A 17,588-nucleotide genomic window follows, 5' to 3' on the forward strand; every position below is an offset into this window, starting at 1 on the left:
TGTGGAGAAAAGGGAAAGTTCATGTGTTGTTGTGGAAAAGTAAATTGGAGCAGCCACTTATGGAAATATAATGGAGTTTCCTCAAAAAATTAAAATTAGGATAACTCTAGGGTCCAACAATTCCATCTGAAGAAAAAAAACAAAACACCAATCTGAGGAGAGATATGCACCATTTTGTGCATTGCAGCATTATTTGCAATAGTCAAGATATGGAAGCAACTTAAATGTCTATCAATAGATAAATGGATAAAAAAGAAGGTGTGTGTGTGTGTGTGTGTGTGTGTGTGTGTGTGTGATGGGATATTACTCAGCCATAGAAAGAATGAAATCTTGCCTTTTGCAAAAACATGCATGCACTGACAAGGTATTATGGTAAGTAAAATACATCAGACAGAGAAAGACAAATACCATATGCATTCACTTTAACATATATGTGAAATCTAAAAAACAAAACAAGCAAATGAAAAAAACAGAAACAGATCCTTAGAGAGAGGGGAAAAAAAAACTGTAGGTTGCCAAAAGGGGGAAGAATTGAGAGGTGAATGAAACAGGTAAAGGGGATTCAGAGGTACAAACTCCCAATTATAAAATAAAAATGTCCTGGAGATGTAATATGGGAATATGGTTGGTAATACTGTAATAACTTTGTATGGGACAGATGGTATATAAACTTCTGGTGATCATTTTGTAATATATAAAAATATCAAATCACTATAATGTATACCTGAAACTATAGAATATTGTATGTCAATTATATTGGGATCTCAGATAAAGGTTGAACATTAGGCTACATTTATTAATATAGAAAAATGTATCTTTTTTCTAAGCATGATAGATTACTTCATGATTCTAAAATGTATTCATTTCATGAGTTTTGTGAAATATTTTGAAACTTCAAAATCCTTCCAAAGTATCCTCAGGCATAAGTGTGTCATTTTGTAAATCAAAGTAACAATTTGTTTTAAGTTTTGGAAATTTAACCTGCAGATACTTCTCATTTTACCTTTCCTGACTCTGTTTACATTCTGTGTCTCTGGACCACAGATAATTTGGTGATAGACAAGATAATCAGATAATCAGCTTTTCACAAATGAGATGTCAAATGGGTGAAATATTTTATTTAGAAAATATCTAAATATTTTATTTAGAATAAATATTTATCTCTAAATATTTATTTAGAAATATTTATCTACTTGTAACATTCACCTTTCTGTCTAATAAACCTAGATGGCCTGAAACATTGAGTCAAGTGCTTTCCATAATAAATAGACAAGTGGTAGAAGTATAGTTGATAGAACTAACACAGGACAATTTAAAAGACATTGACCTGGGCTAGAGGTAAGGGAGGATTGAGTAGGTGAGAACTTAATTTTTGGTTTTATAAATGAAAAAGGACAATCAAAAACTACATTTAGTGGGGTGCCTGAGTGGCTCAGTTGGTTAAGCATCTGACTTCAGCTCAGGTCATGATCTTGCAGCTTGTGGGTTCGAGCCCTTCATTGGACTCTGTGCAGACAGCTTAGAGCCTATAGCCTGCTTCGGGGTTGGTGTCTCTCTTTCTCTCTCTGCTCCTCCCCTGCTCATGCTCTCTCTGTCTCTCAAAAATAAGTAAACATGAACAAAAAAACTATATTTAATGAAAAATCTCTGCATGCATCTGAAAATATGTCTGTTCTATTTCAAGTATATCTACGGTGGAGATATAAATGGAGATATAAACAAAATAGTTAAAAGCTCTCAAACCCTTATGTACTGAATCTCTTCTATTATCAGAATTTTATTTTTTTTAATGTTTATTTATTTATTTTTAAGATGGAGAGAGAGAGTCTCCAGGGACAAAGAGAGAGGGAGACAGAGGATCTGAAGTGGGCTCTGTGCTGACAGCAGACAGCCTGATGTGGGGCTCAAACCCACAGACTGAGGTCATGACCTGAGCTGAATGCAGAAGCTTAGGAAGCTTAACTGACTGAGCCACCCAGGTGCCCTAGAATCTTAATTTTTTATTAGGATAAGTAGAGCTAAAGGGAGAACTGATCATGTACATTAGACAATCCAGAAAAGTAGCTAATAATGTATAGTCAAGAATTTAGTTCATCTAGAGATAAAGTAATTCTGCTTAAAAGAAAAAAAAAAAGGAATTTCTTTAGCAATACGGTTTTTAACAAGGTGTTAAGGGAAAAACTGATTAATTATTCATTTGCATGTTAACTAGAATGGAAATTAAAAGCTTCCAAAAGGTAAAGGTCAGGACTATAAACTGACCATTTATTTCCTTATAAAAATACTGTTATAGCAACAAATAAATCCAGTATTTTTTCTGTTATTTAAAGATATATAATGCATCTATATTCAGTCATTAACCTAACTGATCTCATTTAAATACACACACACACACACACACACACACACACACATATTTTTATTTTAATAGGTTCCATGCCCAAAATGGAGCTTGAACTCAAGACCCTGACCTTGAGAGTCACCAACTCTACGAAATGAGTCAGCAAGGTGCTGCCTAACTCATCTCAGTTAAATACACAATTTTAACACTGCAGCTTCCATTTATATTTCCTTCCTACCTTCCTTCTTTCCTTCCTTCCTTCTTTCCTTCTTGCCTCCCTTCCTGTCTGCTTTCTTGCCTTCCTCCTCTCTCCTTCCCTTCTTCCTTTCTTCCTGTCTTCCTTCCTTCCCTCTGTTCTTTATTTTTTCTTTTTGGGTTGCTTACACCAAGCATATATAGTTTTTTTATATGGTTGCTTATATGGATTTTATTTAGGCTCACAAGCAGATTTTCTTCTGTGAACAATTTTAACTATGTGTTGTTTTATAACTTGTTTATGATGTGCATGTGTAAACAAGTTACTTACAGGTAGTGAATAGCACTGTTACCAAATGGGAACCAGTAAACAAATATTAATGATAACCTAAGATTTCATAACTTGATGAATTATTTATAATATATTATATATATGTATGTATATATGTGTAATTCACTTAAAACACAAACACACAAGAGACTTAAAATTTGGATTCTTATTTATCCATATTGGCAGTTCAATGCCATAGTACTAAAATATTTTCTCAGAGCATTCACTATTCTGAAATACTTAACTAATCTGCCTCTTATGTTTTTCTTTTCAATAATGGCTATCTTTTTATGAAATTTTGTCAGTGTCATGTATTGAAAATGAATGTTCATTTCTTCTTTTCTGTGTTTTATGCATATTTCTTTCTGTTCATGAAGATACATTATTCTTACTGAGAATTAAATAAAATCTGACTTATACAATCTGCTCTTCTAAAAATTAAATCAGACAAATAAAAAGTTATTATTTTCAAAGAGATCTGCATAAAAATAGAAAGATGAAATAGAATTTCCATCTATAAAAGAAGTGTGGCTTTTCCATGGCTCAGGTACAAAGTATGCTGTTATCCGCTGTGTGAAATTTGCAGGCATTTGTGGTTCACAGTGAAAGTCTGGAGTTTCTTAAATTTTATGTTTAAAGAAACTATCTTCCTTCATAGTGGAATTAAAATTTAGGATTAATATTTTATAAAGAAATGAATGTTGCTGGGACATACTTTAAAGGCTGAGTCCTTCTAAATTGTGAATCACAGGGTTATGGAGTTAAAACATAGCCTTAGAAATATAGTTCCTCCTATTATATAATTTTTTGCTCTTCATACTACATAATTCTCCTTTCTAATTCTTTTAAAATCATTTTTTAATGTTTATTTATTTTTGAGAAAGAGATAGAGACAGAGCATGAGCAGGGGAGGGACAGAAGGAGAGGGGGAATGAGTCTAAAGCAGGCTCCAGGCTCTCAGCTGTCAGCACAGAGACAGATGTAGGACTCAAACTCATGAACCATGAGATCATGACCTGAGCTGAATTCGGAGCCACCAGGCACCCTTCTTCTTTCTAATTTCTTATCAAACATGCCTTTTCATTTCATGCATAGTCTCAACTTTCCTTTATTATTGGGTATTTTTTTACTCTGGTCACTCACCTTGGAAAACAGCAACAAGTCTTTTACTCTGGGGCTCTATTTGAGCCAATCTTTGTGGTTTTTCATGATAGGACCATTGTCAAACAATGTGGGAATCCTAAGTTTATGTTCCACAAATTCTAGACTAACCACCTTCTTCCTTTTTCAGTTCTTTCTAGTTTCCTCTACTTACATCCATGAAAATTATCACATCATGGATATTGCACATTGTACCTATGCAGAGCCATTAAGACCACATACAAGTTGTTCAATTTGCTCTAATTTTAATGCAAATGCCCCCTCTTCACTTCTTGTTTTATCTCTGGGCAATGTTCTGCATCCCTAAAGGAGCATTCAGCATTATCATCAGTTAGCTTTAATTACCTTCACATACTTGAATGGTGGTATGTTAGATTCTGAAGTATATAATTTAAATAGATATGGTCTCTGTCTTCAGCCTCTTACATATTAAGCCATGATAAAAATGAGTTGCTATTTTAATTGGACAGCAAGTATAACATTTTTCATGTAAAACTTTCTAAAAAATGGGGGAATTCAATTGCCTTCCTCCATGAAGTTCACTTAATAATGCACAATGAAATACAGTGAACTGCAAAAAATGCCCAGAAAGTATACATATAATGGCTCCATTTTAGATTCCAAAAAAAGCAAAAATGACTTTGGCAGGTAACAATTGGCATCTGACAGCTAGGCTGAAATATTCTCAACAAACATAAACAATTCTCTAGAATCTAAACAATAATCAGGTGAAACTGCTTTGTGACTGTAGGGTGTAAGAAGACAAAGGCAAGTCTATTCCATGTTCAAGTCTGAAATAAGACAGGGACCAGGACACTCACCAACCAAAAAAAAATTAGCACGATGAACTGCTTATCTTTGTAAAAGCAAATCTAGTTCTGCTTTAATGTTTGCTTTCCAGGTAAAAACTATCAACATATACATCTGCAATTTGTCCCCAATTTTGGCAGCATTCAATCTAGAACACTCTTTAGAATATTCAGGACAAAACCTCTTCAAACTGTTTTACCAGCACCAGAGATTCGTCTGGTATGAACTTCTTCTTCGCCATAGCAAACTAAGAATATTTGATTTGCCTCACTATTGGTGGGTCTCGTTGATTAATCTTGGGGCTGGTGACCTTTAATAGTTTTATGAGTTAATTTTTATTATTTTATTTTATGTTAAAAATTATACTTAAATTAGTAATCAAATATTATTTTTAAATTCTTACTTTCCTCTATATATAAGTGAAAGAAAAAGTTTAAGTCAAGGTACTGATAACCTGAGTCATCTCAACATACCAAATTATATATTTTTACACATGTTTAAAGACATATTGATGAAATAAGACTAGAAAATGGAAGGTGCTATAGGTTGAATGTTTATGTCTGTCCAAAATTCGTATGTTGAAACCTAATCTCCAGTGTGATGTATTAGGAGGCAGAGGGCTTTTGGAAGGTTATGACTGGACTTAGTGTCCTTACAAACAACAACAACAACAATAATCCAGAGAGCTCCTGAGCTCCTTCTGCCATGTGCAGATACTGTGAACCAGGATGAGGCCCCTTACCTGTTCCTTGATCTTCGACTTCCAGACTACAAAACTGTGAGAAATAAACTTTTGCTTACAAGCCACCCAGTCTATGGGTATACTTGTTACAGCAACCTAAACTAACTAAGGGAACTTATGTTTATAGAAAGTTCTTTAAATACCATAAAAAAATTGCCTAGTTTGATCCTTGAAGAAACTAAACTATCTAATTTATAATCAAAGCTCAAGCAGTTTCAGTAAATTTTCTGTGTCACTGAAAATACATGCCGAAATTTGAAAATAATCTCAATTTGGGCTTTAAAATATGCTTGCTGCAGAATCTGTTTTAATAACAGGAGGAAAATTAATGAAACTAACTTAATGTAATTAAAAGTATGTAAAATGTTACGATAATTTCCATTACTAGTAAACTAAGAATAATTAAAACAGTGGGCAATAATCAAACATCATAATCAGATTGACATTTTTAATTAAAAAGTGAAAAAAAAAAAAGGGGGGCGCCTGGGTGGCTTAGTCGGTTAAGCTTCCGACTTTCACTTAGGTCATGATCTTGCGGTTCATGGGTTCGAGCCCCGCGTCCGGCTCTGTGCTGACTGCCAGCTCGGAGCCTGGAGCCTGGAGCCTATTTCAGAGTCTGTGTCTCCCTCTCTCTCTGACCCTCCCCTGCTCACGCTGTCTCTCTCTCTCCTAGAAATAAATAAAAATATTTAAAAAAAATAAAAATAAAAAGTGAAAAAAAAAACAAAAAAACAAACCCTGGTCCCCCTGGTACTTCTCTTGATCTCTCATAAATACTCTCCAGTTTTTCACTCTATCCTGGTCTTACTGGTATTCTTGCTGTTCTAAGAAACACAAAAACAATCATACATGCTCCTACTTTAGGGCCTTTGTAGTTGCTCTTCCGTCTGTATTATATATATATTTTCCATTTAAATATATGTATAATATAAACAGCATATATATTTACATATAAAATATATCTACAATATATATTTACATATAAACATTTTATATATGCATGTGTGTATATGTGTGTATACACACATTCCTTATCACTTCTGCTCTATTTTTTTCCCATAGCACTTAGTACATAGCATGCTATATGTTGTTTCTACTTACTTTGATTTTCTGTCATTCTCACCTAAAATGGATGCTATAAGGTAACTGGAGTCTGCTGCTGGTGGTGATAATTCCAACACATGAAGACAATCTTAACTTGTTTTGTTAATGTTATTCTTTTTTGGTCCTTTATGTAACCCCAGTGCCCAAAACAATGCCTATTTCATAGTAGGGACCCAACAAGTTTTTGTTGAGTAAATAAATAAAACCAAAATCCAATGGGGTCTATTAAAGACTAGTATTTAGATTTAACATTTTAGGATTTAATGTAATTTTATATCACACATAAATTCTAAACTCAAACTATAACTTTAACACATATAGTAAAAGCAAACAAAAACTTTTCAGTATTTAAAAAAATGAAGTAAGACAATTCAGAATTATAGTCCTCTGGGCTCTAGTTATTTCAACTTTTTCTTATATACCTCAGTTGATTCAATTTCATGGGATAAATATCTATAGATCATCTGTTATATTCCAAATGCCATGCTAACTACTAAAAATGTCATGATTACAAGTCTACCATTTGCTAGCTGCATGAACTTGGCCGAGTGACTCAGCCACTATAATCTTCAGTGTCCTCATCCATCAATTGTGACTACAGACAGTAACTAATCATCATCAGGTTTTTATGCTGATGCCCTAACATGAGACATGAGATGAAACAATGCCAGCAAAGCAGTTAGCACTGCTCCTTGCCCATTGGAGATATCCAATTAATGTTCCTATCACTTGTAAGTAATGATGATGTTGATGGAGAAACCATAATGGATATGCCTCTGTATTTACAAAAATTTAGATTGTCTCATATAGAAGATAAAAATTATCTCATGTTAAAGCACAAATAGCACAACACATTTGTGATTAACCAAGTTACTTTCATACAGTAAGGTCCATCAAGGTCCTCTCAGATTCCCAACCCTCTGGGAATTTGATTCTGCCAAAATGACTACTCTTCCTACCCCACCCAGATGAATACACTTACATCAAGTCATCGTGTGGAAGAGAACTAGAAGTTTTAACCTATTTCACTCCCTTGTTAAGAACGATACTCTGGTAAGAACTACTTTCCTCTGAATACTATGAATACCACTAACGGTAGTCTACTTCGTTTTGCTGTAGATTTTGCTGCATCTATGCAGTAACTTCAGGACATTTGGAAATGATTTTAAATGTAGATGAAGGGAGTTGCTTCTGTTGAGATCATTGGGAAGGGAGCAGTGTTTACTTACAGTGTATTTCTAGCACCTGCATGGCCACCTGAGGGGTGGCATTGAGGGATTCGTGGTCTACTCTGCAGATTACAGCCACGCCGTCGTCGCTCCGGTCCACTCGAAAATCCAGTGTGCTGCTGACAGTGAATGTCTTGCGATTGGCATCCTCTTCTTTTAAGTATTTTACATCTGAAAATAAAATGTAAATTTTAAACTCTGTGACATCATCCTTCAAAATGTAACAGATTTCATTTACTTGAGACACAATTGGAAGCACCATCCCTCCATCTTTTTCATTTTTAAAAAGCAAATTATTTGTTAATTTAACATTTATTCCATTTCCACTTAAGCAAGGATACAGCTACTTCAGAAATAAATTTTAAAAGATGACTACATCAATAAAATTGAAGGGTGGAATGCAGAGTTTTGTTTCTAAAGAAACTAAAGCACAAAATACTTTTTATACTCCATCTGGGAAATTAGTCCGTTTTATAACGTTCATCTCCTTTCTTTATATTTAAGTGTTGCATAAGATAATCCTAAATATCTGAGGCACAAGTATAGTTGGGAAAGGCAAATTCACAACATCGTGTTATGCCTAAAAGAAAGTACAATCCATCTGAGCTATAATTTCAACATGAACAATGTGAGATAAATATAGTTCACAAAGAACACCTACATTGAGAAAGTTATCTTCTTTGCTAAAGAAAATAAGAGATCATATGGTATTTGTCTTTTGCTGACTTATTTTGCTTAATAATACACATTCTTATTTTATCTCACTCATATGTAGAATTTAAGAAACAAAACAGGCAAACATAGGGAAAGAGAAGGAAAATTAAGATAAAAACAGAGAGGGAGGCAAACCATAAGAGACTCTTAGATATAGAGAATAAACTGAGGGTTGCTGGCATAGTAGTGGGTGAGGGAATGGACTACATGGGTGATGGGCATGAAGGAGGGCACTTGTTAGGATGAGCACTGGGTGCTATATGCAAGTGATGAATCACTGGGTTCTATTCCCGAGTCCATTATTACACTATATGTTAACTATCTTCGATCTAAATAAAATTTTAAAAAATAATAAAAGAAGACATGAATGCAAATATTCTCAACACAGTACGAGCAAACCAAGTCCAATAGTACATTAAAAGAATCTTTTACTACAATCAAGTGGGGTTTATTTCTAAGCTGCATGTGGTTCAATATTCACAAACCAATCAATGTAGTATACCACATTAATAAAAGAAAGGATAAGAACCATATGATCCTCTCAATAGATGCAGAAAAAGCATTTGACAAAGTACAGCATCGATTCTTGATATAAACCCTCAACAAAATAGGGATAGAGGGAACATACCTCAACATCATAAAGGCCATATACAAAAAACCAACAGCTAATATCACCCTCAATGGGGAAAAACATAGCTTTTTCTCTAAGGTCAGGAATAAGTCAGAGATGTCCACTCTCACCACTGTTATTTAACACAGTGCTGGAAATACTAGTCTCAGCAATCAGATAACAAAAAGAAATCAAAGGCACCCGAATAACCAATGAGGAAGTCAAACTTTCACTATTTGCAGATGATATGATACTCTATGTAGAAAACATAAAAGCCTCCACCAAAAAACTGACAGAACTGAAACGTGAATTCAGGGAAGACGCAGGATACAAAATCAACATACAGAAATCTGTTGTATTTCCATACACCAACAATGAAGCAGCAGAGAAAAATCAAGGAACTGATTCCATTTACAATTGTGCCCAAAACCATAAGATACCTAGGAATAAAGTTAACCAAAGAAGTAAAAGATCTGTACTCTGAAAACTATAGAACACTTATGAAAGACATTGAAGATGACACAAAGAAATGGAAAAACATTCCATACTCATGGACTGAATGAACAAGTATTGTTAAAATGTCTTTAGTCCCAAAATAATCTACAGGTTTAAGGCAATCCCTAATCAAAGCACCAACAATGAGAACAAACAATTTAAAATCTGCATGGAACCACAAAAAAACCCAAATAGCCAAAGCAATCTTAGAAAAGAAAAGAAAAGCTGGAGGGTCACAATTCCAGACTTGAAGTTGTATTACAAAGCTACAGTGACAAAGAATGTATAGTTCTGTCCGAAAAATAGGCACATAAGTCAATGGAACAGAATAGAGAACTCAGAAATAGACCCACAACTATATGGTCAACTAATCTTCAACAATGTAGGAAAGAATATCCAGTGGAAAAAAGACAGTCTTTTCAAAAAATGGTGTTGGGAAAACTGGACAGCAACAAGCAAAAGAATGAAACTGGGCCACTTTCTTATACCATACACAATAATAAGTTAAAAGTAAATGAAAACTCTATTTGTGAGATCTGCAACCATTGTAATGTTATAGAAGAACCAAGGCAGCAAGCTCTTTGTCCTCATGCACAGCAACTTCTTTCTAGACATGTCTCTGGAGGCAAAGGAAACAAAAGCAAAAGTAAACTATTGGGATTTCATTCAGATAAAAAGTTTCTGTGTCGACTCTTGATTTCAACTCAGGTTATGATCCCAGGGTCATGAGATTGAGTCTCACGTCAGCCTTCATCCTGAGCATGGAAGCTGCTTAAGATTCTCTATCTCCTTCTGCCCCGTCTCTGTGTCTCTCTCTCAGAAAAAAAGAAAGAAAGAAAGAAAGAAAGAAAGAAAGAAAGAAAGAAAGAAAGAAAGAAAGAAAGAAAGAAAGAAAGAAAGAAAGAAGGAAGGAAGGAAGGAAGGAAGGAAGGAAGGAAGGAAGGAAGGAAGGAAGGAAGGAAGGAAGGAAGGAATACAGGCAACAGACAAATACCAGATGATTTCACTTAATTGTGGAATTTAAAAAACAAAACAAAGTCACAAGGAAAGAGAGAGAGAGAGAGAGAAGAGAGGCAAACCATAAAACAGACTCTTAACTATAGAGAACAAATTGAGGATTGATAGAAGGAGGTAGGTGGGGGATGGACTAAAGGGGTGATAGGTTAAGAAAGGTACTTGTGAAAAAAACTGAGTCTAATAAGTAAGTGATGAAACACTACTTCTGAAACCAATATTACACTATATGTTAACTGGAATTTAAATAAAAGTTTGAAACAAAAATAAATAAATAAATCAAAGAAATGTTACTTGAATAAAAAAGGGAAGAAGACAGTCATCTGAATATTTTGAATATTTAAAAATATGTATTTGCAATGAAATTTAGATTGAGATAAATGCTCTTCACTTGGCTGAAGAATTTATTTCAGCATGAATGAAATAAATCTTGAGGAATACTTTTCTCAAGATGTGAATTCATTTATTGATATTTAAACTTATTGCGCATGATTAAGATTCATCGTTAAATGGTGCGTTCAGGCATTATTTGTTCTCTATGGAAAAGAGGTTTAATAATATTTTCATTCAACTTAAGATTTCTTAAGTCTAAAGTAGTTGATAAGAAGAGGGTAATTTTAATGGATTAGAAATCAAAATGATAGGCTAAAGTTAAGATATTATAGTAAGATCTTAAATAGAGTTGAGAGAAAGCTGTTCTATTTTCTTACTCTTTCATCTTAAATAAATAGTATTTTCAGAAATAGAGTTAGGTTGTGCATAACATGTTTGATTTTACCATGTATTAAATTTATTTTTAAAACATTTAAAGACTGGTTAATGACAACAAAGTAACATAAGTCACCTACTCCATACAAAGATTTGAGTTTGAAATTAATACTGACTTTCAGGTATTTGGTGGGTAGATACTTGCATGGTCCATTGAGTTTTACTTATTTCCAGAGAAGTCTGACTTTACCTTATTTTGATTTAAAAAATTAAAATTAAATAAATATTACTTCAGAATAAAATTAGGTAAATGTTCTGTGTATTGTTATTGAAAATACATTTATGACTGTCTTCATAAATTAGGGAAAAAAAACTCAAGATTTTACATTTAAATTTTTTTCTGTAATTTATGCAGTTCTGAAAGTTAGAAAAATTTCCAACATTTGAAAAGTAGGGGAAGAACATCAAAATCTCATTCCATTGTACAATTATAAGTCAATCATATAGAATTCAAGTTTCTCCATAAATACGTGTTTTATGAAATATCTCATTTGTGCTAACCAGTCACTTCTGAGATTTTAGATTTGAAAATTAGTTTCAATCTCAGTTAAAAATATTAGAGTAAAAAATAGAATTATCTCTTTTTACTCAAAATACGTCAGCATAATACAGATACAATTAGTCCTTTGTTATGTTAAATATATATGTCTATGATGCTCTTTTAGTTTTCAATGTCATAGAATTATACAAATGTTGCCTCATATCTATATTTTATATTCTTTCCTATAATATCATGTCCAATGTGCTCTTGTTTGTAGCTGTAAGCAGTGACAGTGTAAGAAAATTTAGATCTCTTAACAAACCACTTTTAAACTTGTGTTATACAATATGTGAAAAATTATTCAGAAAATGTTTCTGCTAATTGTTTAATTTTAATAACAGCTGTATTTTAAGAACTCAAACATCTGCTTCCTTTTGCCAATTCCTTTACAAAAGTATCATTTAATATAATTTTAATTGGATAAATAAAATCTGATAGCAATTATGTATAACATAAAATTTTAACGAGCATCATTCAAATAGAATAAACAAAAGTATAATTTGTTGCTTTTAATATTAGCTTATGTGACAGCTTATAGATTTCTTAAAAGCAATAAGATGAAAAGGAAAAAAAAACATAAAGAAAAGCCAATCATATTATCTTTCTCTATATTTTGTGCTGATTTCTTTTTCAATCCCCCCTCTCAGCACAACAGGCAGGAAATAGTACTTAAAATTCATATCTATTTTTGCTTTCTATCTTTATAAAATAACTGATGCATTCACATTATAGAATCAATAGAAATTTTCTTTATATTACAGAGTTTGCTGATTGCATATGTATTCTTGTTTCATGTTCTGTCTTCTTTTAGAGTTTCCATTTTTTCTCCTTCAGCATGTCATTTCATTAACATTGTGATCTACAGCAGTATTTTTTCAAAATGGAATGGACATACACATCACCTATGGATCTTGGTAAAATGCAGATTCTGATTTCAATATTTTGTGGGAGGGAGCCTGAAAGTCAACTGCTGGCCCAAGGATATATTTTGAGGAGTAAGGGTAAAGTGGATACATCAATGTCAGAGATTTAACCAAAGATGAAGAGGAAATATTGGGACTTACTCTATCCACTTTTCTCTCTACCTCTCAGTCTATCTTTAACATTTAATTTCCTCTCTTCCTTAGCTTCCATTCTACCTTTACTGTTTTATTTTAATTATTAAAGACATTTTTAGGTTTGTTTGTTTATTTATTTATTTATTTATTTATTTATGAGAGAGAGAGAGAGAGCGTGTGCACACAAGTTAATACAGGGTAAGGGCAAAGAGGAAGAGAGAGAATCCCAAGCAGTCTCTGTGCTATTGGTGCATAGCCCAATGCAGAGCTCAAGCTCACAAACTGTGAGATCATGACTTGAGACAAAATCAAGAGTCAGATGCTCAACTGACTGAGTACCCGAGTCTTTTAAAATATGAGTCTTGAGTCTTTTAAAATATGCAATTTTTTATATTTTATATTTTTCAAAATATGCATTTTATATATAATGCATTGGGATAATTATCAGCACAAGTTGAGAGCAAGCAATAAAAAGAGGTATTTGTAGGATTATTTTGCTCATAATCCTTGCAGCACCCCCTCTCTCTTTTTCCAAAGGAGGTTCTAGACTTTTAGCACTTATTCCTAAATAATCAGAACAGCAGTTGTTTTGGGTGGGTGGTGGTTTAGAACTGTCTTATGCTATTGCTGTTTATGTTAGAAATTTTCTATAATAAAAAAAGTTAGAAATAAATCTGCTTAGGAAAGTTCCTCAAGTATGCTTCTTGCTCACTGTCATTTTCCTGAACACTTCTTGTTTTAAAACAAATTTTAATGTTTATTTATTTTTGAGAGAGAGAGAGACAGAGCATGAGAAGGAAGGGTAGGGGCAGAGAGTGACATAGAAAGAATCCAAAGCAGGCTCCAGGCTCTGAGCTGTCAGCACAGAATGTACAACCCACAAGCTGTGAGATCATGACCTGAGCTGAAGTCAGATGCTCAACTGACTGAGACACCCAGGTGCCCCCCCCCACCACTTTTTAAATGTTTTTCATGTATATTTGGGATTTTAGATTTTATCTCACCAAGAGCTAAGGTGGAAAAAAATGCAGATGTAATTGTGAGCAAATTAACAAATTAACAAATTTAAAAGCACCGAGTCAGGTTAGCCAAGGAACAAAGGTCATATAGACATTGTTGTTGTTGTTGTTGTTTTGTTTTTTATATTCAAAACTTTTCATAAAATAGCAAATCTCAGGAACTTCTTCTATATCCATGTTTCAGATTCATAATGTTAGGTCAACAGTTTTTATGTCTATAGTTTCCAGCCACTTTTGACTGGATTTTTTAAAAAGGAAGTCCTCTGAAGTGATGTTCCTTGGAGAGTTACTTACCTTGTCTACATAGTGGTTCTAATCAACCTGAGTACTGCATTCTGAATTTTTGTGATGCATTTGCTTTCTGCACTTTTCTGATTTTGATCCCATTTAAACAGATCCAGAAAGAAGAACATCCCATTTTTACAAAGGGAAATCATGTCCTGCATGCTGTGCCGTCTTCTTTATTAGACTTGACTTCACATGTGCCAGTTTCCTTTTAATCCATTGGAAGGCCAGTATGCCACAGCCACAGTGAGAATTAGGCAGGATTTAGACACAGCTCCCACCTGCTCCCATTACTGGAAATGCCATAACTTCCCATCAGAGATATCTCTTAGGAATTATGTAGGATATAATATAACTTCTCCTGAGCTATTTGGACTTTTACAGCTGCAGAGTTACAACCTCAGATATTGATGTTTACAGAGAACTTGAACTTTACTATTATTTTCGGAGTCTGGGTTTGTAAAAGTGTTTTACGGTGGATCAGATGATAATGTCAGGGGGTTGTTCTGAATCCATATTAATGGTACTTTAATGGTTTGACAATTTGTTAGTAAGCTGGATGTATATCCTCCTGCTACAAGGAAGAGAAAATGTGAGCATTATACAAGATAACAATATGTCAAAGATTTAAAGTAACAATTTTAGACAACTGGGTATATTGTCTAAATATGGTTTAAAAGAAGTTCTATAGGTCAAATTTTCTAAAACTCAACACATCATATTTAGAAGATAAGCAACTCAGCTGTAAATTTTTTAATTTACTCATTCAGTAAGTTAGGTGTGTATTTTAATTTTTTAAAAAAATTTAATGTTTTATTTATTTCTGAGAGAGAGAGCGAGCGAGTGTGAACAGGGGAGGGGCAGAGAGAGAGGGAGACAGAGAATCTGAAGCAAGCTCCAGGCCCTGAGCTGTCAGCACAGAGCCCGACAAGGGGCTCGAACCCACGAACCATGAGATTATGGCCTGAGCCGAAGTTGGATGCTTAACTGACTGAGCCACACAGGTGCCCCCGTATTTTAATTTTTTTAAGTTTATTTATTTTGAGAGAGAGAGAGAGAGAGAGAGAGAAAGCACATGCACGAGTGGGGGAGGGGCAGAGAGACAAGGGTGAGATGGAATCCCCAGTGGATTGCACACTATCAGCAGAAAGCCTGATGTGGGACTCAAACTCATGGACTGTGAGATCATGACCAAAGCTAAAATCAAGAGTCTGACACCTGAGTGAGCCACCCAGGCACCCCTGATTAAGTTCTCTTCAGTGTTACCCCATAGGCCTTCATTGAAAGGTGCTATGAGTACATACTGTATGGACCTTATTATATATACTCTATGGCTGACTCCATTCAACACATAAACATTTGTCTGAAACATGTGGACTCAGAGAAGAATTCTCTTTTTCTCTAGACTCTCAGTACCGGCGAATGTTAGATCTATCTTATACACTGTTTTGTGGGCATGATAATTAACTGATGATGTCTCTCTTTTTTTAGTAGTTAAAAGTACTAAGAAAAAAACAGTTTGTAACCTACAATTGGCAAATATAAAAGGCTTTATGAGAAGAATTTGCTTGTAAATCTCACTTTGGGTTTCATCTTATTTTTCTTTACTAATTAATTTAGCTGTTGTTCCATATTCAGTAACATTGCTTTTTATATTAATCAGTTTTTTTAATATTAATGCAAATCCTTCTAGCACATGAGTTCTAAGATCCATTCTTCAAAAAAAAGTGGGCCTCATTCCATCATTGCTTGATGGCTCAGGAACATTCAAATATGTATTAAGTATCTTAGAAGAAAATGAAGAACTATATATAATGCTCAGTATGTAAAACAATCAGAAAGGAGTAGAGTCATCTTCTTGGAAAATTATTAAGGTAAAGTCTTAGATCACTTTCACCCAAGTGACCAATTCTATATTTAATTCTAGTTATATTTATTTGATTCTGTACTTAGTTTCCTGTACCTTAGAAGAATATTTAGAACTAGTTTGCTCAGTCCAAGTGAGCATCCAGTAAAAAAGAGTCACCATCTTTAAAAATTATCACAGTAAAGTCTCAGGTCACTTGACAAAAGCAATTCACTTATTTTCCAGATAAAACACTTGAGGTCTCACCATGTGTTTGATTCTGCCATGTCAGATTCTGAATATAAAAGGTTAGGTGAGGAAATAAATCCCAGCTCAGTGACATAGACAAATATAACAATACATTATCTAAATATTTTAAAAATTATTAGTATGTTCAAAATACCAGAGAATAACAGTTCAAGAATTAATAATGCCAGATCTTTTCTCTGATCCTCACACTATCACATATATCTTTTGAAAAGAGTATGGGAGATAGACTATTTTGGGAAGAATGGTTACTTAGAAAATTAGTTAATAATTGTTGTGAGAATGAAGATAGAGATTAGCATGTCTTCAAGAAAATCTTTATTATCACTTTCTTTGAACTATCAGCAGCAATATGAATATTGCTTATCTTTTTCTGAAATATTAATATCATGAGCTAAAATATAGCATTTGTCAGTTTCAACAAGGTGTTTCTTTTTTCTGACTTACACATCATGTTCATGAGCTATGGGATATACCCTGCATAGATTGTGAAATTTATCTTGGGCAATTTGAGCTTAGTTTACACTCTACCTATTATTCATAAATACAAAAAGTAGCAGCCTTGTACAAATCTAATCCCAGATCACAATGTTTTATTAGGGACTCCTTAATATTTTATATCTAATGAAATTAGAGTCATAAAATCTAAAAATTATATTAAAATATGATAATAAATTTGTAATCCTCCATCACACCTATACTTAATGAATGTGAATTCACAGTGTTTGCCATAACCAGGTTTGCCTTTTAATAGTAAATTCCTCTCCTATGTAATTTCTTTTGTAGATATCCCTTGCCTATAAATGGCCGTGTTCTGTAGCACGTGACATGAGCCAGGTAGGCCTAAACCTGAAGAGGTACGTGAGCCCAGGTAACTAATCTCCAGGGTTCCAGGCATGAGGCTTTATCCCCAAGCAGAAACAATGTGATTAAGCTAGTATGTTTCAGATTCTTTATCATATATCCTTTTTTTTTAAAAAAAAAATGTTTATTCATTTTCAGATAGAGCACGTGGACAAGCACAGAGAAAGAGCAGAGAGAGAGGGATAGAGAGAATC

At 33.7% G+C, this 17,588-nt stretch overlaps 1 protein-coding gene across 2 annotated transcripts in view; it reads right to left on the reverse strand.

Moving 5' to 3' along the window:
* CADM2 (cell adhesion molecule 2) overlaps positions 1 to 17,588 on the reverse strand; it is a 325,806-nt gene that overhangs the window by 143,881 nt on the left and 164,337 nt on the right. For both annotated transcript variants that reach the window (XM_077774848.1, XM_077774850.1), the window contains one exon: positions 7,914 to 8,084. In XM_077774848.1, coding sequence (XP_077630974.1) covers positions 7,914 to 8,084 — 171 coding nt within the window. The remainder of the gene's footprint in view (positions 1 to 7,913; positions 8,085 to 17,588) is intronic.

This window comes from Crocuta crocuta, unplaced genomic scaffold (genome assembly GCF_008692635.1).
Source record: "Crocuta crocuta isolate KB4526 unplaced genomic scaffold, BGI_CrCroc_1.0 scaffold6, whole genome shotgun sequence".
In the NCBI taxonomy this organism is placed as follows: domain Eukaryota; kingdom Metazoa; phylum Chordata; class Mammalia; order Carnivora; family Hyaenidae; genus Crocuta; species Crocuta crocuta.